The sequence below is a fragment of the Sphaeramia orbicularis genome, chromosome 18 (genome assembly GCF_902148855.1).
Source record: "Sphaeramia orbicularis chromosome 18, fSphaOr1.1, whole genome shotgun sequence".
NCBI lineage: Eukaryota > Metazoa > Chordata > Actinopteri > Kurtiformes > Apogonidae > Sphaeramia > Sphaeramia orbicularis.
This window is the reverse complement of record NC_043974.1, coordinates 41,219,898-41,236,917: the sequence shown is the minus strand read 5'-3', so window position 1 is coordinate 41,236,917 and position 17,020 is coordinate 41,219,898. Positions and strand designations below refer to the sequence as shown.

The following is a 17,020-nucleotide window of genomic DNA, read 5'->3' as shown; positions in this document are numbered from 1 at the left end:
GGCACACATTGCACTTCGTTTTAAAAAACTTCATTTTATTTTTCACAATTTAAATAAGGTTAGAATTCAAAAGTTGTTCATTTTTGCATGATCTTTAAAATTCTGGCCACCAACTAAAATGTGCACATTATAAACAAAAGAAAATTACAAGACTAGCATCCGTCTCTCAAGTGCGCCTAAAACACACTATTTCTTCCATTTGATCTGTATGATTAGGGCTGACCTTGATTTACAAAAATAAAATCAAATTTGAGCAGAAAAATAAATCAATATATAATATTTAATAGTTTGATTTATAGGTGTGCATTTTACGCACACTTGGTGACAGATGCTAGTATTTTTGAACATTTGACCTAGCGCCAAAAGTAATAATGCAAATTAACCAATGTTGGAGTTAATCACTGACATATGCCAGGATGAAAAAATCAAATAATATGTGATCCACTTTTTATGTAGTATATTGAAAAAAATCATTATTATTATTTTTTTTTTGCATCCAAAAAAAACACGGTTTGTTTACAATACAAACACGGCATTTAAAGGGTTAAAAAATGTGAGAATTATTGAGTATTTGGTATTTTTATTTACGGCTCAAATTGATGAAATAGAAAAAAAAAGTGTAAAAGAATTAAAAACAAACTGTATGAAATTTTTTTTAACATTATTCCACAAGTGTGCCAAAAAGGCACACTTGATGCTTAGTGAGGGCCTTGCTGGACGGGATACCGGAGGGTTAAACTCAAAATTCCAAATAACATAATCCTGAAAAGTCTGGATTACACCTCTCAGCCCTGTCACACAGTAGAAGTAGATTTTTACAATTCTACTCCAGAAAAAGTATACATGTAAAACAAACCAAATATTTAAAATTCCCCTCTAATCTAAAAAGGGGTAGTTAATTACACAACATATAGATTTATGACGACCTATGGCTGGGTATGTGTGTTTGACTGAACATATGGGAGCAGACACACTCTATAACCCACTGGTTGCAGCGTAACCCATAAAGACCCAGTGGTCCTTTTGCGGAGGTTCCCAAATAATTTTTTCTCTATTTTAAACCTTAAAGTGATTTTTAACCATTTATTCTAACATTACCTTATTTATTTTGAGTTTTTTCATTATAAATCATGTATTTTGCTATATTTAATTGACTGATCATGTAGATGTTCATAAAAGCTCAGAGTAAAGTTGAGGGATATTATATCAGAAACAGAGAAAACTGAAGAAAAAGTGGATTTTTTTCAGCAAATATATCAATAACTAAGTATAAACCAAGGATCTCCATCCACTGTCACTGATCAAACTCCATGGGTTTTACTGATGAATGAATATTGTAGAAGATGATAGTGTTTCCATGGTAACTACAGAGCCTCTGAACGTCCAAATGGGTTATATCTGATGATCATGAAAAGATGACAAACTGTATTTTACACCAATTATTTACATGTATTGATAAGATTAATGGATCAAAAGTTATTAAACATTTTAAATCAGTAGATGGTTTTGGTTACCGGTGGCTGTTTGGGTCTTTATGGGTTAATGTGGTATTTTATATTCTGTTAGTCTTTCTGTGTTATTAGTACAGTTTAAGACTTATGCATATATTACAATACCAACATATGCATTAAGGCCAAAATGTTTGGAGATGGCCAAGAGAGTTCAAAACAGTTACTATAATAAATGATTACAACTCTACAGAATCAGAAAAAAATAAACACTTTGTTTTTATACTCCGTTTCCCCAGTTCAAATGTAGATTTCAATTTCCATTCTCCTCTCTTTGTCCTTTCATGTAACTGTTTGTTCTTCTGACCCAGCATTGGGATAGTTTTGTTAAGCTGTGTTATGTTCCAGTGGCTCTGGATAAAGGGTTCCTGTGTCCTTCTGTCATAGCATCAGCTGATTTGTAATCCATTTATTTTCTTTCACCTGCTGTCAGTCTACATTGTTATGATGGTATCTTGTACAGAAATTATGTGCAGTGAAGAGGTACGTGTGACTTCTTTTTACAAATGGGAATTGTTGTCATTGCACGTCATTTCACAGCAAAATCCCTATTGAAAATTGAGGACAGGGGACTTATCTGTAAGGAGAATGTTCCTCCCTATACAAGACTGTGCGAGTGATAAACCATGAAAGAACTGTGTATTGTCTCAGACTGTGCAATTTTTTTTTTACTCCTCAGAAAACCAGCTCAAACCAGCTTGCTTTAGAGCTGAAGTTGATCTTAACACATTATTTCTTTGGTCTTTCTTACATGCAGATAGAGTAGACCTTGACTTTGTGCATAATCTATTCAAAGTCTACACTTGATGCACTGTACATGCATTTACTGGTACTATAATAGATAGAATACCAATATATGCATATGTTTGCATTGTAAGAAATACTCTGACAGACACCAGCCCTTTGTAATTACACATCTTTCATAACATTACTATATATTTTCATCAGTTTACTTTCATAATCTCATTTGAGACTTAATTTTCAAGTCTAAGAAACCTGTAGTATGCTTACAAATAAAACTAAATATAAGAGCTAATTATTTTTTTATTTACACATTCAAATCTATTTTTTAATTTATAACATATATGAATAAGTAGAGTTACTGGTGTAAACAATATCACACCTCAGAATAGATTTTTTTTTTTTTAATTTATTCATTTAGACTAGCAAAATAGGAGTAAAAATATGAAATAGCCAAATGAAAATGCACAAGGTTCAAGGTTCAAAGTGACTGTATTAATACCTGTAGGTAGATTTGTTCTACAGTCTGGAGAGGGCATCTCAAACACAAAAAACATTAAAACCACAGGACACATACAGGGGACAGGTTAAAAAAAGCACAGACAAAAAACATGGACAGGTACTCCCAGCAGCCCGCTGATCATGGTTAAAACAGATTAGAAATAAACAGATTTTTAAAAAAGTCTAAAATAAATAAAAGTCATCAGATATTATTACAAATGCCAATATAAAACCTGTAAAAAGCATGGTAAAAACATCATGATATAATGATATAATACAAGGGACAGTAGATAAATAAATAACACACACACAAATAAAAAAAGTTGGTTCATTAGAAAAAATGGAAAAGGCTTGTATACATAACATTCAAACACGAGAAATATAACTTTTATTGCATTCCGCAAAGGAGTTTAGTCGCAGTCATATTATCTATCACCTGGTTTTCAATGTTGCTTCAAACTGAATATTATTGACTGGAAATTCATGTATCTGTACGGAAGAGGATTAGGGCCACTGAAAAAAAGGTCCAATACTATACTGTAATAATACAAAAATATGTGTTATTCTTCTGAGAAAAAAAGTCAGAATTCGGAGATTAAAGTCAGACTTCTGAGAAAAAAGTCCTCTGACTTTTTTCTCAAAAGTCTGACTTTAATCTGACTTTTTTCTTGGAATAATGATAATAATTAAAAAAATATATATATTGGACCTTTTTTTCAGTGGCCCTAATCCTCTTCTGTATATTTGTGGTTTTGGAGCTCAAATTAGTAGTGACTTTAGTAATTTCTTATTAAAAACCTTTCACTAAAAAAATATTAAATTAACCCTTTCATGCATAGTGGTCACTACAGTTATTCTCCAGCTGTTCTCTTGTATATTCATGGGTTTGGTTGTTTTAGTTCCATATCAACCAACACAGAGGACACTTATGCATCATCCCAAAGACTGCACTTCATATCACTACTGTAACTTTGCTTTTCTTGATAAACCTGATCTGCAGCAACATGTTTGAGTGTAAATGAATTACTAGTTGTTATCAGACTGTAATTAACACTTTTCTTAAACAAAAAGTTGTATTTTTTACATATTATCTCCATGAAATTAGATATTACATATTATCTCCATGAAATTAGTAATAGTAATACCATCGCTGGTATGTGCTGCCCTTTACCATTAGTGCTATTGTAGTGTTTTGGGGAGGGGGGGTTTTCTTACCATTGTTGGTATGTAATTATTGCTATTCTTTACCACTTGTGGTATTGCAGTTTTTTGTTTTTACCATTGTTGGTATGTAATTATTATCATGTAAGTAGACAGTTAACTGTTACCTGTGGTAACACCACCAGGAATGTACTTTGTTTCTATTTTTTACACACATTTTGGTTATGCAATGTAAATACTGTCAGATGAGTTTATTCTAATTTGTATAGGCCTGTTTTGTTCTATTTTGTTCATTGTTCTGGCTCGAAGTAAAAGGACAGGAGTGTGTATTTAAAAGTTATTATGTTAAGTTATTTGAAGATGAGAATGGGGGTGGGATTAAATAAGTTTTTCTTCTTCCCACTCCTTTTCGAGTATAAATGATTTATTTATTTCTTTTGGAATTTTGAATTTGCATGTATTCCATGAAGATAAGATATTCCTTTATTGATCCCACAATGGGGAAATTCACAGTGTTAACAGCAGCATAAAACATACACATGAACATACACGTAAAACAAACAGTCATATAAATTTGAATAAAAAAGTGTTTAAAAAGGAGAGTGCAAATATGGTTTGATATGTAGTGCAATGGTTATAAATATAGAAAAAAATATATATATAAATATGGATTTGAATATATACACCATAGATGGAATGGAGGGAGGGTTGTTATTACACCACATATGTGGTGATCTACTGGGAGCAGGACTGATAGAGAATGCTTGAAATAAACAAATGAAATGAAATAACTACTATTATAGTACGTCAAAATGTGAGAAAACATCAGATTAGCGGTATTAAAAATGTTTTATTTCATAGTTTTCACTCAGCATATCACTTTCTGGTGATGAGTTTAAGTACATTTTCTTTGCTTCAAAAATTAAGCGCATGGTGTTCAGCTGAGTGGACATTTTTGTAACTCCATGAAAAATAGGTTAATAAAAACAATTGCATTGTTTTGTTTTTTTCATGCTTAAAAAGGAATAAAATCACTCAAAAAACAAATATTGACCAAGATTCTCATAATTCATGCATGAAAGGGTTAAATACAACATTACTTCTATCCGTTATGTGACAAGGGCGTATAAAAAAAACTGTGATTACAAAAACACTACGAACTGAATGTATAAACCCTAGAAAATGTCAGTAGTACGTGTGTAAAGGTGCGTTCAAGTGCTCCACTGTGCTCGTGTTGCTCTCCACAGTGTGGGCGGGGTCCTTGCTGCTGTTTTCTTAGGTAGCCCGTTAAAATGCCCGAACTCAAAACACTTCTTTTTCCAAGATGGCGTCGATGAAGGACAGCGACACCGGCCTGTGGCTTCACAACAAACTAGGATCTACAGACGAGCTCTGGACGCCTCCGAGTATCGCTTCTCTCCTTACCGTTTCAGTAATCGACAACATACGGCTGTGCTTTTCGAGTTTGTCGCCGCCGGTGAAGCTGAAACTCCTGCTCGGGATGCTGCATCTCCCCCGGCGGACCGTTGACGAGGTGCGTTTCCCTGTGTTAGCTAGCCCCGAGCCTTTACGTGAACAGTGAAATAGTTGACTCATGGAAAACTCTTCTTCAAGTTCTTTTCTTTTTTTTTTTTTTTTTTTTTTTAAACCTGACTTGCACTAACAGGTGGCTTGCCGCATTCGTTAGCATCGTTTAGCTAGTCAGTGTTAGCTAGGTGTGCTAACTATTTCGGTGATGGATAATATTGTTACCCAGCGGAAGACGTTGAACGCGGATGTTTTAGCGGCTAAAGCTAAGTTTCCGTCGCGGGTTAGAGAGCAAGAGGAGTAAACTTATTTACGATAACATTTAGTGGTTACTTCTAACTCGTCTTTAGCGTGTAATTAGTTGTTAGTTCGCAGTGGTTTGCCAGTTGCAGCGGGTTGCATTAGCCTAGCGGTTCTCCTACAGACATTATGGTGGGATGGGCAGCGCGACGTTAGCTCAGTGAGCCGGAGGGCGGTGCTAATCTCAGTCCGACATATCACTCGTTTAGAGCCTCTATCGTTAAGCAGCCGTCATCACTTTGAGTTACATATTCAGACAGCCTTGGAGCAGCTGGGCAAGTCTCTTCTAACTTTGATCACTTAATATATTACTGTATACACCACACATGTTTATATGGAAAAGGCATAGTGGACTATCTGCATGGTTAGGCAGACTAACCCTAACCAAAATAAAGTAGAATCAAATGAAATGTAACTTAAAAGGTGATAGATCTCACCTCTATGCACTTTAGTCAGATGGAGTGTACCTGCTGAATTTATCAAGGAGATGCCCATCACTACTGAGATGTATAAACATTGTAATTTAATTTTATTGCTTTAATGTTATCTCTAATTAAAAGAGTGATATTGTGCTTTTTTAAAATGGAATTATGCATTTTAAAACATTTCCCTGTGGTCTACATAAACTGTAAATGTTATACTTGGGTCTGAATTCTTCATTAATTCAACTCCACAGGCCCATCGTCAACCCTATTCCTGAGTAATGACACCAGAAAGGTGGTTTTAAATGCTGGCCCTTTAAATGCAAATGAGCCACTTCAGGCCCCGCCCCCTCCAGGTTGTTGGCTGTACTGCCTGGTCCTGTTCAGCCACTTGTGTTCATTAATACGACCAACAACTGTAGATTTTGGATAATCAACTCGAAGTTTGGACATATTTTTAGTATGGACTACAACTGCTGCTGCTTATAAACAATTATGTCGAATTCGGAGAAATGTTCGTTGGAAGTCTTGACCTTACATATGCAAATGTGGTGACATAACTAGTTATAGACGTAACAAATTAAGTAGGAATTAAAACAGGTTGTAGAAATCCACTCAATTCTTGCCAAAATGAATATAAAGATAGCTTTACAGCACCTGGAGGGTTCAAATTCAAACTTTATGAACTATTAGGGTCCAAATACACAAATAAATGAACCAAAGACTAATAAAAGTGGGTTTAGCAAAATATGCTCCCTTTAAGGAAGTGTAGTTGAGGTGCTTTTCAAGTAGTAATTATATGTAGGTAAAAAGATGTTGGGATTGTAACTTAGTTAAAACACTGAAACTTAAAGTGGGTTTTTCTCTTCACAAACAAATCCTGTTTATCTTTCCTGACAAGAAAACCTCTTAACTTTTGCCTTTCTTGGGTTACGAGGATTGGCTCATTATGAATGCACCTGAAGAGGACAAAAAAAAAAAAGTTGGCTACGCATTAGCACTGTGTTTTCCATTTTATTACTGGCTTTAGGAATCATGTTTACCACTGTACTCTGTCTGCTTTGGCTAAACATCCTTCTCTCCATGTCTGCACTGATTGTCATTTATTTATAAATGTCTCCTTGGGCTACTTTCATTTTAATTTCGCATATATGTGTAAAACCCAAAAGTAAAATGGTCTGTGTCATGTATTAACAAGCTGAATTGCTTTTCTGCATCTGCCTAAATAAGATGTATATACTGCTCTGTTATAAAAATACCACATATACAAAGGTTATTTTCAAAGCTTGTTATTTTAAACATTAAACTGATGGCTCAGGAATACAATGGGAAAACACTGTGATTTTTAACTAGCAATTTTTTTTAGCATTTTTAACTTCCTGTGTTTCCAGATGAAGGAGGCCCTGTCCGAGATAATCCAGTTGGCGACAGTGGATTCAGAGCCCTGGGTGCTGATGGTTGCAGACATCCTTAAGTCCTTCCCAGAGACAGGCTCTCTAAATTTGGACCTGGAGGAGCAGAACCCAAATGTTCAGGATATTCTTGGAGAGCTCAGGGAGAAAGGTGAGGAATTGGTGGCTATGGCGGTGTCTCTGTAATCATCTTTTACTCTTAGATTCAACCATATAAACATTCATATAATAATAATAATGATGAGCTTTTAGTGAAATTAAACAACAGCATATAATCACCTAAAACAGAACGTGGTGCATTTAAACTAGACCTAAGTGTTAGATTTTAAGGCTCATAAATAGATGTGTAAAATGTGCTGCAGTTGATTTGGAACTGAATTTGTGTTTCCACAGAATTTGCGTATCTGGTTGGGACATGCATTTGCATGTAGTGAAATATAAACTGCATATCAGTCAGTGTTTTCTTGTCAGTTTGACGAAGTGGTAGTTGGTAAACCACCAGGATTATTCAAACATATCATGTCACTGTATCACCGATGACTGGGAAATTTCTTTCTTAATAATTACCAGTGTTTTTACTGAATAAAACAGTAAATGGGAAGTCCAATTCAAGCAAGCAAAAAGGTGTGGCTGTTGAGTTTGGATTCAATATTTGGCATTCAATTTTAATATTTCTTTAAAGTCATGGTTAACGTACTCCACATTGAATAATAGTGTGAGTGTACCGTGATTTTTTTTTTTTTTCCACAAAGCAGTTCAAGGACTTCCAATTACTACAAATATTGTTAATTTCTAAAGTTTATCTGTGCACTGATGGTTTCACACCTGTAAAAACTGCATACTAGGTTAGAATGGGTTCTTTGCATATGATGTCATGTGACTTTGTTGCTGTGGTGTGAACTGCACATGGGGAGTATGAAGTGATTTACTCCGCAGAAAACATTATCACTGCGCTCGGTGAGCACAGTGAAAGTCAAACAGGACTGAATATTGAAAAATTATACATTCATATACATAAATATGCTTAGATAAATGTATGTTAATTTGTATACAGAAATATTTTGAGTGGAGAGAAGGCTTGAAAGTCAGTTGTTTTGTCAGTACAATACTCGGGGTCTGACATTGGTGAACTGTAAGACTTACCCTGGTCGTACTGTCCACAGTGGGTGAGTGTGAGGCATCAGCCATGCTTCCTCTGGAGTGCCAGTACCTGAATAAGAGTGCGTTGACCACTCTGGTGGGACCTCTGACTCCCCCTGTCAAACACTTCCAACTGAAAAGAAAACCCAAGAGCGCAACGTTGAGAGCAGAGCTGCTGCAGAAATGTGAGTCATCTTTTTGCTTCTAGTTTAGATTTTCAGATGCTGGAGATATTTCATTTGTGCCCAAGGGTTTTCATCTACTAGCGTTATAAACTTTCAATTCTTTTCTTTTGTCTCGTAGCCACAGAGACGGCCCAGCAGCTGAAAAAGACCGCCGGAGTGCCTTTTCATGCCAAAGGGAGAGGACTGGTCAAAAAGATTGACAATACGAGTGAGTTGAAGATCAACAACACACACTTACACACAAATGTGTGTTCTTTAGTGTAAAATATTTTAAACCTTATTGTTTTTGCTAACAAGTTCTCCATGTGTCCTTGTATCTCATTGTTGCTCATTGTGACTTGTGTGTGTGTGTTGGCTTTCAGCACCTCTCAAGGGGATTCCTAAGGCCCCCTTCCGCAGTCCCACTGCCCCCAGTATGTTCAGCCCCCCCAGTAACCGCACACCTATTCCCCCTGCACGAACACCCCTACGCAAAGAGAGGGGCGTGAAGGTACAGTAGCCACGCATCATTTTAAAGGACAATGCTGCCACTAGCCTGTCCTGTTATTCTTGTTTTTTCTCCTGCTGTTTTATTAATTTTAACTGTCTTTGTAAATATTAATTAACATATTAACTTACTCTAGTGTTTTGATTGCCCTGTTTGTTTAATGGTAACCTTGTTTTTTTAGTTCTCTTTTCCCTCTCCCACAAAAGGCCCGTTGCCAGACCACAGTCATAAATAAGAATGTTTTTCTTAATCTGTCTTGTCTGCTTAAATAAAGGTTAAATAGATAGGATAAAAAATAAAGACTCTACAAAAACATCATTAGGGAAAATAAACAGATACTGATCCCTGTTCCTCACAGTCTTTTCTGTTTTTGTTTAGCTGTTAGATATTTCAGAGTTGGACATGGTTGGAGCTGGACGAGAGGCCAAGAGGAGAAGAAAGACACTGGGTAATTTAATTTGTCAGCTCTACCAGTTACCCAATAACAAATGTTTAGGGCTTGAAAGTGTTGGTAATAAAAGGTTCTATTGACTCATGGGTTTTGTTGTTGTCGTGCTATAGAAACAGAAACCGGAGAGAAACCAGCCAAAGAAGAAGCGGTGGTGGAGAACACCACCCCAGACTACGCCGCAGGCCTCGTCTCTGCACAGGTATCACCTCCACAAGCAGCCATGACGTTCTCCTGCTTCATCACTGCAGTCCTCTGTGATGTCATATGACGTGTTGGTCTGTTTTGGAGATATTTAGAGTTGGTTTTTGTTTCAGAAACTGGGGGCTTTGAACGAGAATCCTCTGCCTTCGACCAGCTACCTACCAGCCACACCCAGCATGGTGCCCTCCTCCTCCTACATTCCCAGCTCTGAGGCACAACCAGGTTAGACCAGACCGCTGAGCAAAACAACCTCCTGCATGATGCTTCTACGGAGGTCGGATAGGGCTGGCATATGTTTAAAAAAAAAAAAAAAGAAAAAAGTGGAGACAAGGGAGTGGGGAGGGATTTTGATAAACTTAAGAAGGTACCGACATCATTATTTTGACTAGCTAAACTGACCTGATGTCAACATATTTCAAAATGACTTTTGCAAACTAGTATTGGTGCCTGATCCCAGTCAAACTGCAAATGAAAACTGGAAGAAATTGTCTCCCTCGGGGATGTACGAGGGCCGTTCAATAAGTTCATGGCCTCACCCAGAACAGAACAACACAGACTTATAATTTATATTTTATTTTTCAACATAATCTCCATTTACAGCAATGCACTTGGTCCATCAATGTTCAAGCATCACTATCCCATCACGAAAGAATGTAACATCCTGTATTATAACAACCAGTATTTCTGGGTGAGGCCATGAACTTATTGAACAGCCCTCGTAAACCCCAGAGCTATGGGTGCCATTCATCCACCACGCTCTAATTAACATTTTGTCCCAGAATGTAGAATGTGTAGGGTTTTCTCCTAAAGTAATCTCAGTATGTCAGCTTTTCCGTGTATAAATTAGAAAGTAAATTCACCCTTTTAATTTCAGAATTTTGAGTCTTTTTGTACAAAATTGGGATTTTTTTTCTAGGGAAATTCCCACATTAAGCTCAACATTGTTGTTTTCTCACAAATTTCTATCTAATTTTAGGGAATTTATGATTTTTTTGTGTATAAGGTATTGGGTTTTTTTTTTGTGAATGTAGTTAAATCTCACATAATTTTTCTTTGTGAAAATTTATAAGTTTAACGTGAGTGAATATGTAAGTTAGTACTTTTTAAAATGTAATGTGTGTGTTTTTTTTTTTCTCAAACTCTGCCTTTGTTTTTGTTTGTCATCGTTGGCCTTAATATGCTGCTTTGTTTTCTATTTGAGTGTTGACATGTTCAGGGTGTTCCAGAGCACGTGTCATTTCAGTGTTCTTCCCACTCTGTCCTCTGCAGCCAATGCTGGTGGTTCAGGACGGGATACGCTGCAGTCGGCTCGTCAGCCGGAGGAGTCGGCGACGGCAGGCGCTGGCGCCGCTGCCACTTTACCGAGCCAGTACAAACAGAGGACGCCCATGTACAACGCAAGCACCACGGCCAACCCCGCCACCCCCACATCCCCCAGCACGCTAACCTCCACACCCGCCAGCAACGGACCCCCAGCAGCTGCGACCGCAAGCCAGCCAGAGACCCCCACCCAGCCTCCCAGCACACCTCAGACCCCCACCCCGACCCCTGCACCACCACAGCCTCAACCCAAAAAGAATCTGTCACTCACGGTGAGAACCTGTGCACTCAGACTCTGTCCCCTCAGCTTATGTCGGCTTTATTTTAGGGTTCACACGGGTGTTTGAAATCCTTGAAAATGCTTGAATTTCAATGTTGTGTTTTCAAGGTCTGAAAAGTGTTTGAATTTTAGTTTAAGTGCGTGAAAGTGCTTGCAATTATAACTCTGTGATGTGATTTATTTATTTATTTTTAATATCAACTCAAGCCCAAGCTACTTACAGAGAGGTGATACATTTTGAAACACTTTTATGTCAGAAAAGACAAATTGCGGGTGTTCTCAGGTCGATTCCAGGTACATTTTTATTTTAATCTTTGTCTCGGTGCGAGTGTGTCTGAAGAACGCCATGTGTCTTCCCTTCTTTTTTGGATCAAACTTTGTGTTCTCCTGTAATTTCTAAACTTTTTGCTATTATGAAACATAATTTTAGATGTTTATAGCATAATACAATGTACATCACTGTGATAAAAAATTAAAAAAAAAAAAAATCATGAGTATATATATTCCTGTAGATATGTATTTGACCCTAGAGATATGGTGCTGTGCTGGAAAATTTTGAAAATGACTCTTAAAAGTGCTGGAAAATGCTTGAATTTGACCTTAAAAATGTGTACGAACCCTGTTCCATATGCAGAATCTTTCGGTGTTTGTAAAGATAACTTATGTACTGAAGCTGTTTGTGCATTGTGTGATGTCAGAGAGACCAGATGTACGCCGCCCAGGAGATGTTCAAGACGGCCAACAAGGTTACCAGACCAGAGAAGGCTCTCATCCTGGGCTTCATGGCTGGATCCAGAGGTACTGCAGCCTCATCCAAACACTTCAGTCTCATGTTTTTATTCATATGCCGTTGTCCTACGGAATGATACTTCAGAGCTCTATCACAGGCTGCTTTATTTGAACTGCACTCAAACAGTCTAATAACAGGATGTAATGTAACATCACCTGGTCCCCTTAAATTATCTGAACTTGACCTGCTCAGACATGTCACATGTTTAGGTTTTGTTGGAGGAAGCAGCATCTAAGATAATTTAAGACTATTGATCCCACACAGATGACGGCAGCAAACTAACCACTAATCACCACTAAATGATTCTAGTGATGATCCATGCACTTTTGTGATTTTCATATGTTTTTAAAACGGCTCTCTCAGTAAAACATAATTTACTGTGAATTATTCATTCATACATTTATTAAGATGAACTTTTCTACTGCTCATAACATGCAATCTCAATCAAAAAAGTAGACACACAAGTATAAAAGTACATAAAGTCAAGGTCTGGGGAAAAAATACAGCAGTTTGGAAAAAGTCTGGAACTTTTATATGGATAAAGAGCAAACACCCTGAATAGGAATACAAATAAAATCAAGAATCAGAACATTAATATTAAGAATGTGGGCAGTTTAAAACCAGTCTGTAGGTGAGGATGAACTACATCAAATAGAAGAGGGTTCAGGGCCCAGTAATTGTGGCAGGCTTCTTATTTAATAGTGCTATAGATGTTGGGAGAAAAGGGGGTTTCTGCTGGTTGGTTTTGTATTCTAAATGAACTGAATAAGGAGGTTTTTCCTTCCTCTTCCTCTTGCTGTGTGCTGTGCAGAGAACCCGTGCCCGGAGCAGGGGGACATCATCCAGATCAAGCTGAGCGAACACACAGAGGTCCTGCCCAAAGCTGACGGCACCGGTAGCACCACCATGCTGGTGGACACTGTGTTTGAAATGAACTACTCCACAGGGCAGTGGACCCGCCTCAAGAAATACAAACCCATCACCAACACCTCTTGAACCCCCCCCTCCAAACACACCCACTCATCCAAGACATGTACCCACTCAGAACACACGTTTACACAAGTATTTGCAGACACATTGGGCCAAATCAAGCACTGGGTGAAGCACTGTCAAGGAGAGAAAGGTCCTCCCTTTTCCTGCACAGCCAAAATGCAGGAGTTTTTTTTCTTTTTTTTTTTCTTTTTTTTTTTTTTTTTGGGTTCGTTTTTCTTTACCTTTTTATTGTTTTTGTTTTTAAGTCACCTCCTATTCCTGAATGACTCTGTGGTCAGGAGAGAGTTCTGAGAGCAGAGAGACTGTTGTCAACAAAACATTTGTATCTGTCTAAATGTGACGTTCACAGTTTATTCTTCGACAATAGAATCGCAGACGGGCAAAACAAGATTAAAAAAAGAAAAAAGAAACAAATGAAACCGACAAGTCATCAAAGAGGCAATGGAAAGAGTGGAGCACTGCAGGATTCTCCGTCCTGTCAAGGTCTGTTTGGAGCCTTCTAGTAGATGTTTAATAATTTTTCAAAAGAAGGGAAGAAAATAAAGTGACAGACTCCACAAAGGGTTTTTTTTTCATTTCCTCAGCTTTTTTCCAAGGGCTTTCCTGTTGAAGGTGTTGGATTCCTACTGACGTATTCAAAGCTGTTGTAGTGTAGTGCAGAAGTGCATTTCGTTCACTGAAAAAGCATTTAGACTTCTTGTGTTGTATTCAGAGAAAAAGATCGCATTACAGTCATTGTCACATGGAAGCTTTTGAAAAAACGCTGATTTTTACATAAAAAAGATACTTATGGAATATAGGAAACACTGAAATGTAATGAAACGAGGGGAGGCCGGTCGTCACAGCAACGAAATGTAAACAGTATGAACTCATCAGCATGACTCTTGGGTTTCAGGCGTTACATTCAGGAATGTGCAGTTCTACGTCGGAACACGGGGTTGATTTGGTGCCAGACAGAACGTGTAGTGTTTCTACTGAAATGATTTTTTTTTGTTTGTGTTGCGATAAATGATCACATGCCTTTTAATGAAGACACATTTGGGGATCAAAAGGTCTGTGATTTACATGGTTTCACATCAGTTCCTAGTGCAGAAAAAATAATCTTTTTCTTCAGTTTTCTCTGTTTCTGATATAAAAACCCTCAACTTTAATCTGAGCTTTAATGAACATCTTCATAATCAGTGAATTAAATACAAGAAAATACCTGATTTTCACTTAAAATGCAAAATACAGAGCATAATATTTGAATGATGATAAATCACTAAAAAAAAAAAAAGGTTGAAAATGGAGAAAAATTCATTTGGGAGCTGCCACAAAAGCAGCACTCCGTAGTTACCATGGAAACACCGTCATCTTCTACAACATTGATTCACCAGTAGTGGGTGGACATTTAGATTATCTTCAGTTAATGAGAGCTTTGACTGAAAAAGTAACTTTTTTCTTTAGTTTTCTCTGTTTCTGATATGGCCTTTAACTCTAATCTGACTTTTTATGAACATAGACATGATCAGTAAATTAAATATATACACTTTTTATGTTCAGTTTATGATATATTGTGCTGAAAAGGTCATTTTTTTCCCTTAGTTTTTCTGACTTGATACAACAAGCATTAAATTTACTGAGTTTTTGTGAACATCTAAATTAAGTATAGGGAGGTGCATGATTTACAGTGAAAAAGACCAAATGCGGATGATAATATTGTAAATGGTGGTAAAACACTGGAAGGTTAAATAGATAAAATAATATTTGTGTTACAAAAGTAGCACTGAGTCTTTATGGGTTAAGCTGACAGTCTATAACTTCAACACTAGATGTCACGAAGCATCACACACTAAACACTGACAGAGAGACCAAGAAAATTTGCTCGAGAGGAGGTGAAGTTGTGGAAATGAGTGAAGTCAACAGTTTTTTTATTGACTGACATCGAGCAGTTGCAGCATAAAATGGGCACAAAGTCAATAAACTGATGGTACACAACAGTCGCATCATCACATAAGGCTTTTATGTGTGATGTTATTGAATCTTTAAAGTTCTATCTTTAATCAGCACAAGAGAAGCACCTAAAACAGCTAGAGGCATTCCTGTTCCATGTAAACCCCTTCCAGCAGACCACCGAGAGCCCCCCAGAAAAATATATATATGATAATCAAGTGTGAGATTCTCTGGACCCCGTTTGAGTTGTGCTATTACGCATGATTTTTTTTTTTTTTTCCATTTAAAAGAAATCAGCGGTATAAATTAAAGCATAGAACGGAGACTATATTAGAAAGACGACCCATCCCCCACCCCCCCTCCACTGATTGTGCAGAGCTGTACCTCTCAACATGGACAGACTTGTAGTGGGTTCCACATTTTCTAGAACGTTCTCCCATTGCAGATGAATGTGGAGAAATGCCTGAGGGTGCCACCATCTTGATATCGGTTTTGTGTTACGTGCAAAACAGAACGTGCACATACTTCCCCACCCACGAACATACTTTGTACACACACTGTATAAAAGAAGTGTCTTCTTCTGTGTGGAGACCCTGGTCCTGTGGGCCACACGGGTCCAGGCAGTATTTATCATATTTGTCCTACACCAAATAGGACAAATCCACGTTCCATTCCACTACGGAAGACGGATAGAGCCACTGGAAAAAAAATTAAGGTCCAATATATTTTTTTTCATTATTATTCTGAGATTAAAGTTAGAATTGTGAGGAAAGAAGTCAGAATTTTGAGAAAAAAGTCAGACTTCTGAGGAAAAAAAGTCAGAATTCTGAGGAAAACAAGTCAGAATTCTGAGGAAAAAGAATTCTGAAGACCAAGTCAGAATTCTGAGGACATTAAGTCAGAATTCTAAGGAAAAAGGTCAGAATTTTGAGGAAAAAAAGTCAGAATTCTGAGGACAAAGTCAGAATTCTGAGGAAAAAGAATTCTGAGGACATAAAATCAGAATTCTGAGGAAAAAGGTCAGAATTCTGAGATAAGTCAGAACTGTGAGGAAAAGAAGTCAGAATTCTGAGAAAAAAAGTCAGAATTCTGACTGTAATCTCTGAACAATAATAAAAAAAAAAATACATTTAAAACAGTCAGAATTCTGAGAAAAAAGCCAAAATTCATAAATTAAAGTCAGAATTCTGACTTTATTTCTCAGAATAATGATAAAATGATTTCTGGTTGCCCTAATCCTCTTACGTAATTCCACAACCAAACACCAACCAAACAAAAAATGCTACATTTTGTGTGATTATGCAAATATTAAAGAAAAGGTTGAACCACTTCTGCGAACACCAGGTAAAAGACAAAATAACAGCTGACTGACACTGACTCATTAACCCATAAAGACCCAGTGCTACTTTTATGGCAGTCCCCAAATTCATTTTTCTCCCTATTTAACCTTTTAAGTGATTTATCACCATTTATCATCATAATATTATCCTGTCTATTTTGAATTTTTTTCAGCAAAATGTGGTATTTTCCAATATTTATTTTACTGATCATGTATTTTAATCATTATGCTAAGATTACATTTGAGGGTCTTTATACCAAAAACATACAAAAACTTGACAAAAAGTGACTTTTTCTGTAAAATATATCAATAACTGAACATAATCCAAGT

At 36.9% G+C, this 17,020-nt stretch overlaps 1 protein-coding gene and 1 long non-coding RNA gene across 2 annotated transcripts; one reads left to right on the top strand and one right to left on the bottom strand.

The window, feature by feature from the left end:
• Positions 1 to 3,440: 3,440 nt before the first annotated feature.
• On the bottom strand, positions 3,441 to 16,853 carry LOC115438788 (uncharacterized). The gene is made up of 3 exons (XR_003938159.1): positions 16,597 to 16,853; positions 12,720 to 12,721; positions 3,441 to 3,486 (listed from the first exon to the last, which is right to left on the bottom strand). It is a non-coding gene; the product is annotated as an uncharacterized LOC115438788 (long non-coding RNA).
• nelfa (negative elongation factor complex member A) lies at positions 5,069 to 13,861 on the top strand. The gene is made up of 11 exons (XM_030162625.1): positions 5,069 to 5,445; positions 7,552 to 7,723; positions 8,736 to 8,897; positions 9,016 to 9,105; positions 9,260 to 9,387; positions 9,763 to 9,832; positions 9,946 to 10,034; positions 10,150 to 10,258; positions 11,306 to 11,628; positions 12,335 to 12,434; positions 13,238 to 13,861. Exons 1-11 carry the CDS (start codon positions 5,236 to 5,238, stop codon positions 13,420 to 13,422), a joined length of 1,638 nt encoding a protein of 545 aa, XP_030018485.1. The 5' UTR covers positions 5,069 to 5,235; the 3' UTR covers positions 13,423 to 13,861.
• Positions 16,854 to 17,020: the final 167 nt, after the last annotated feature.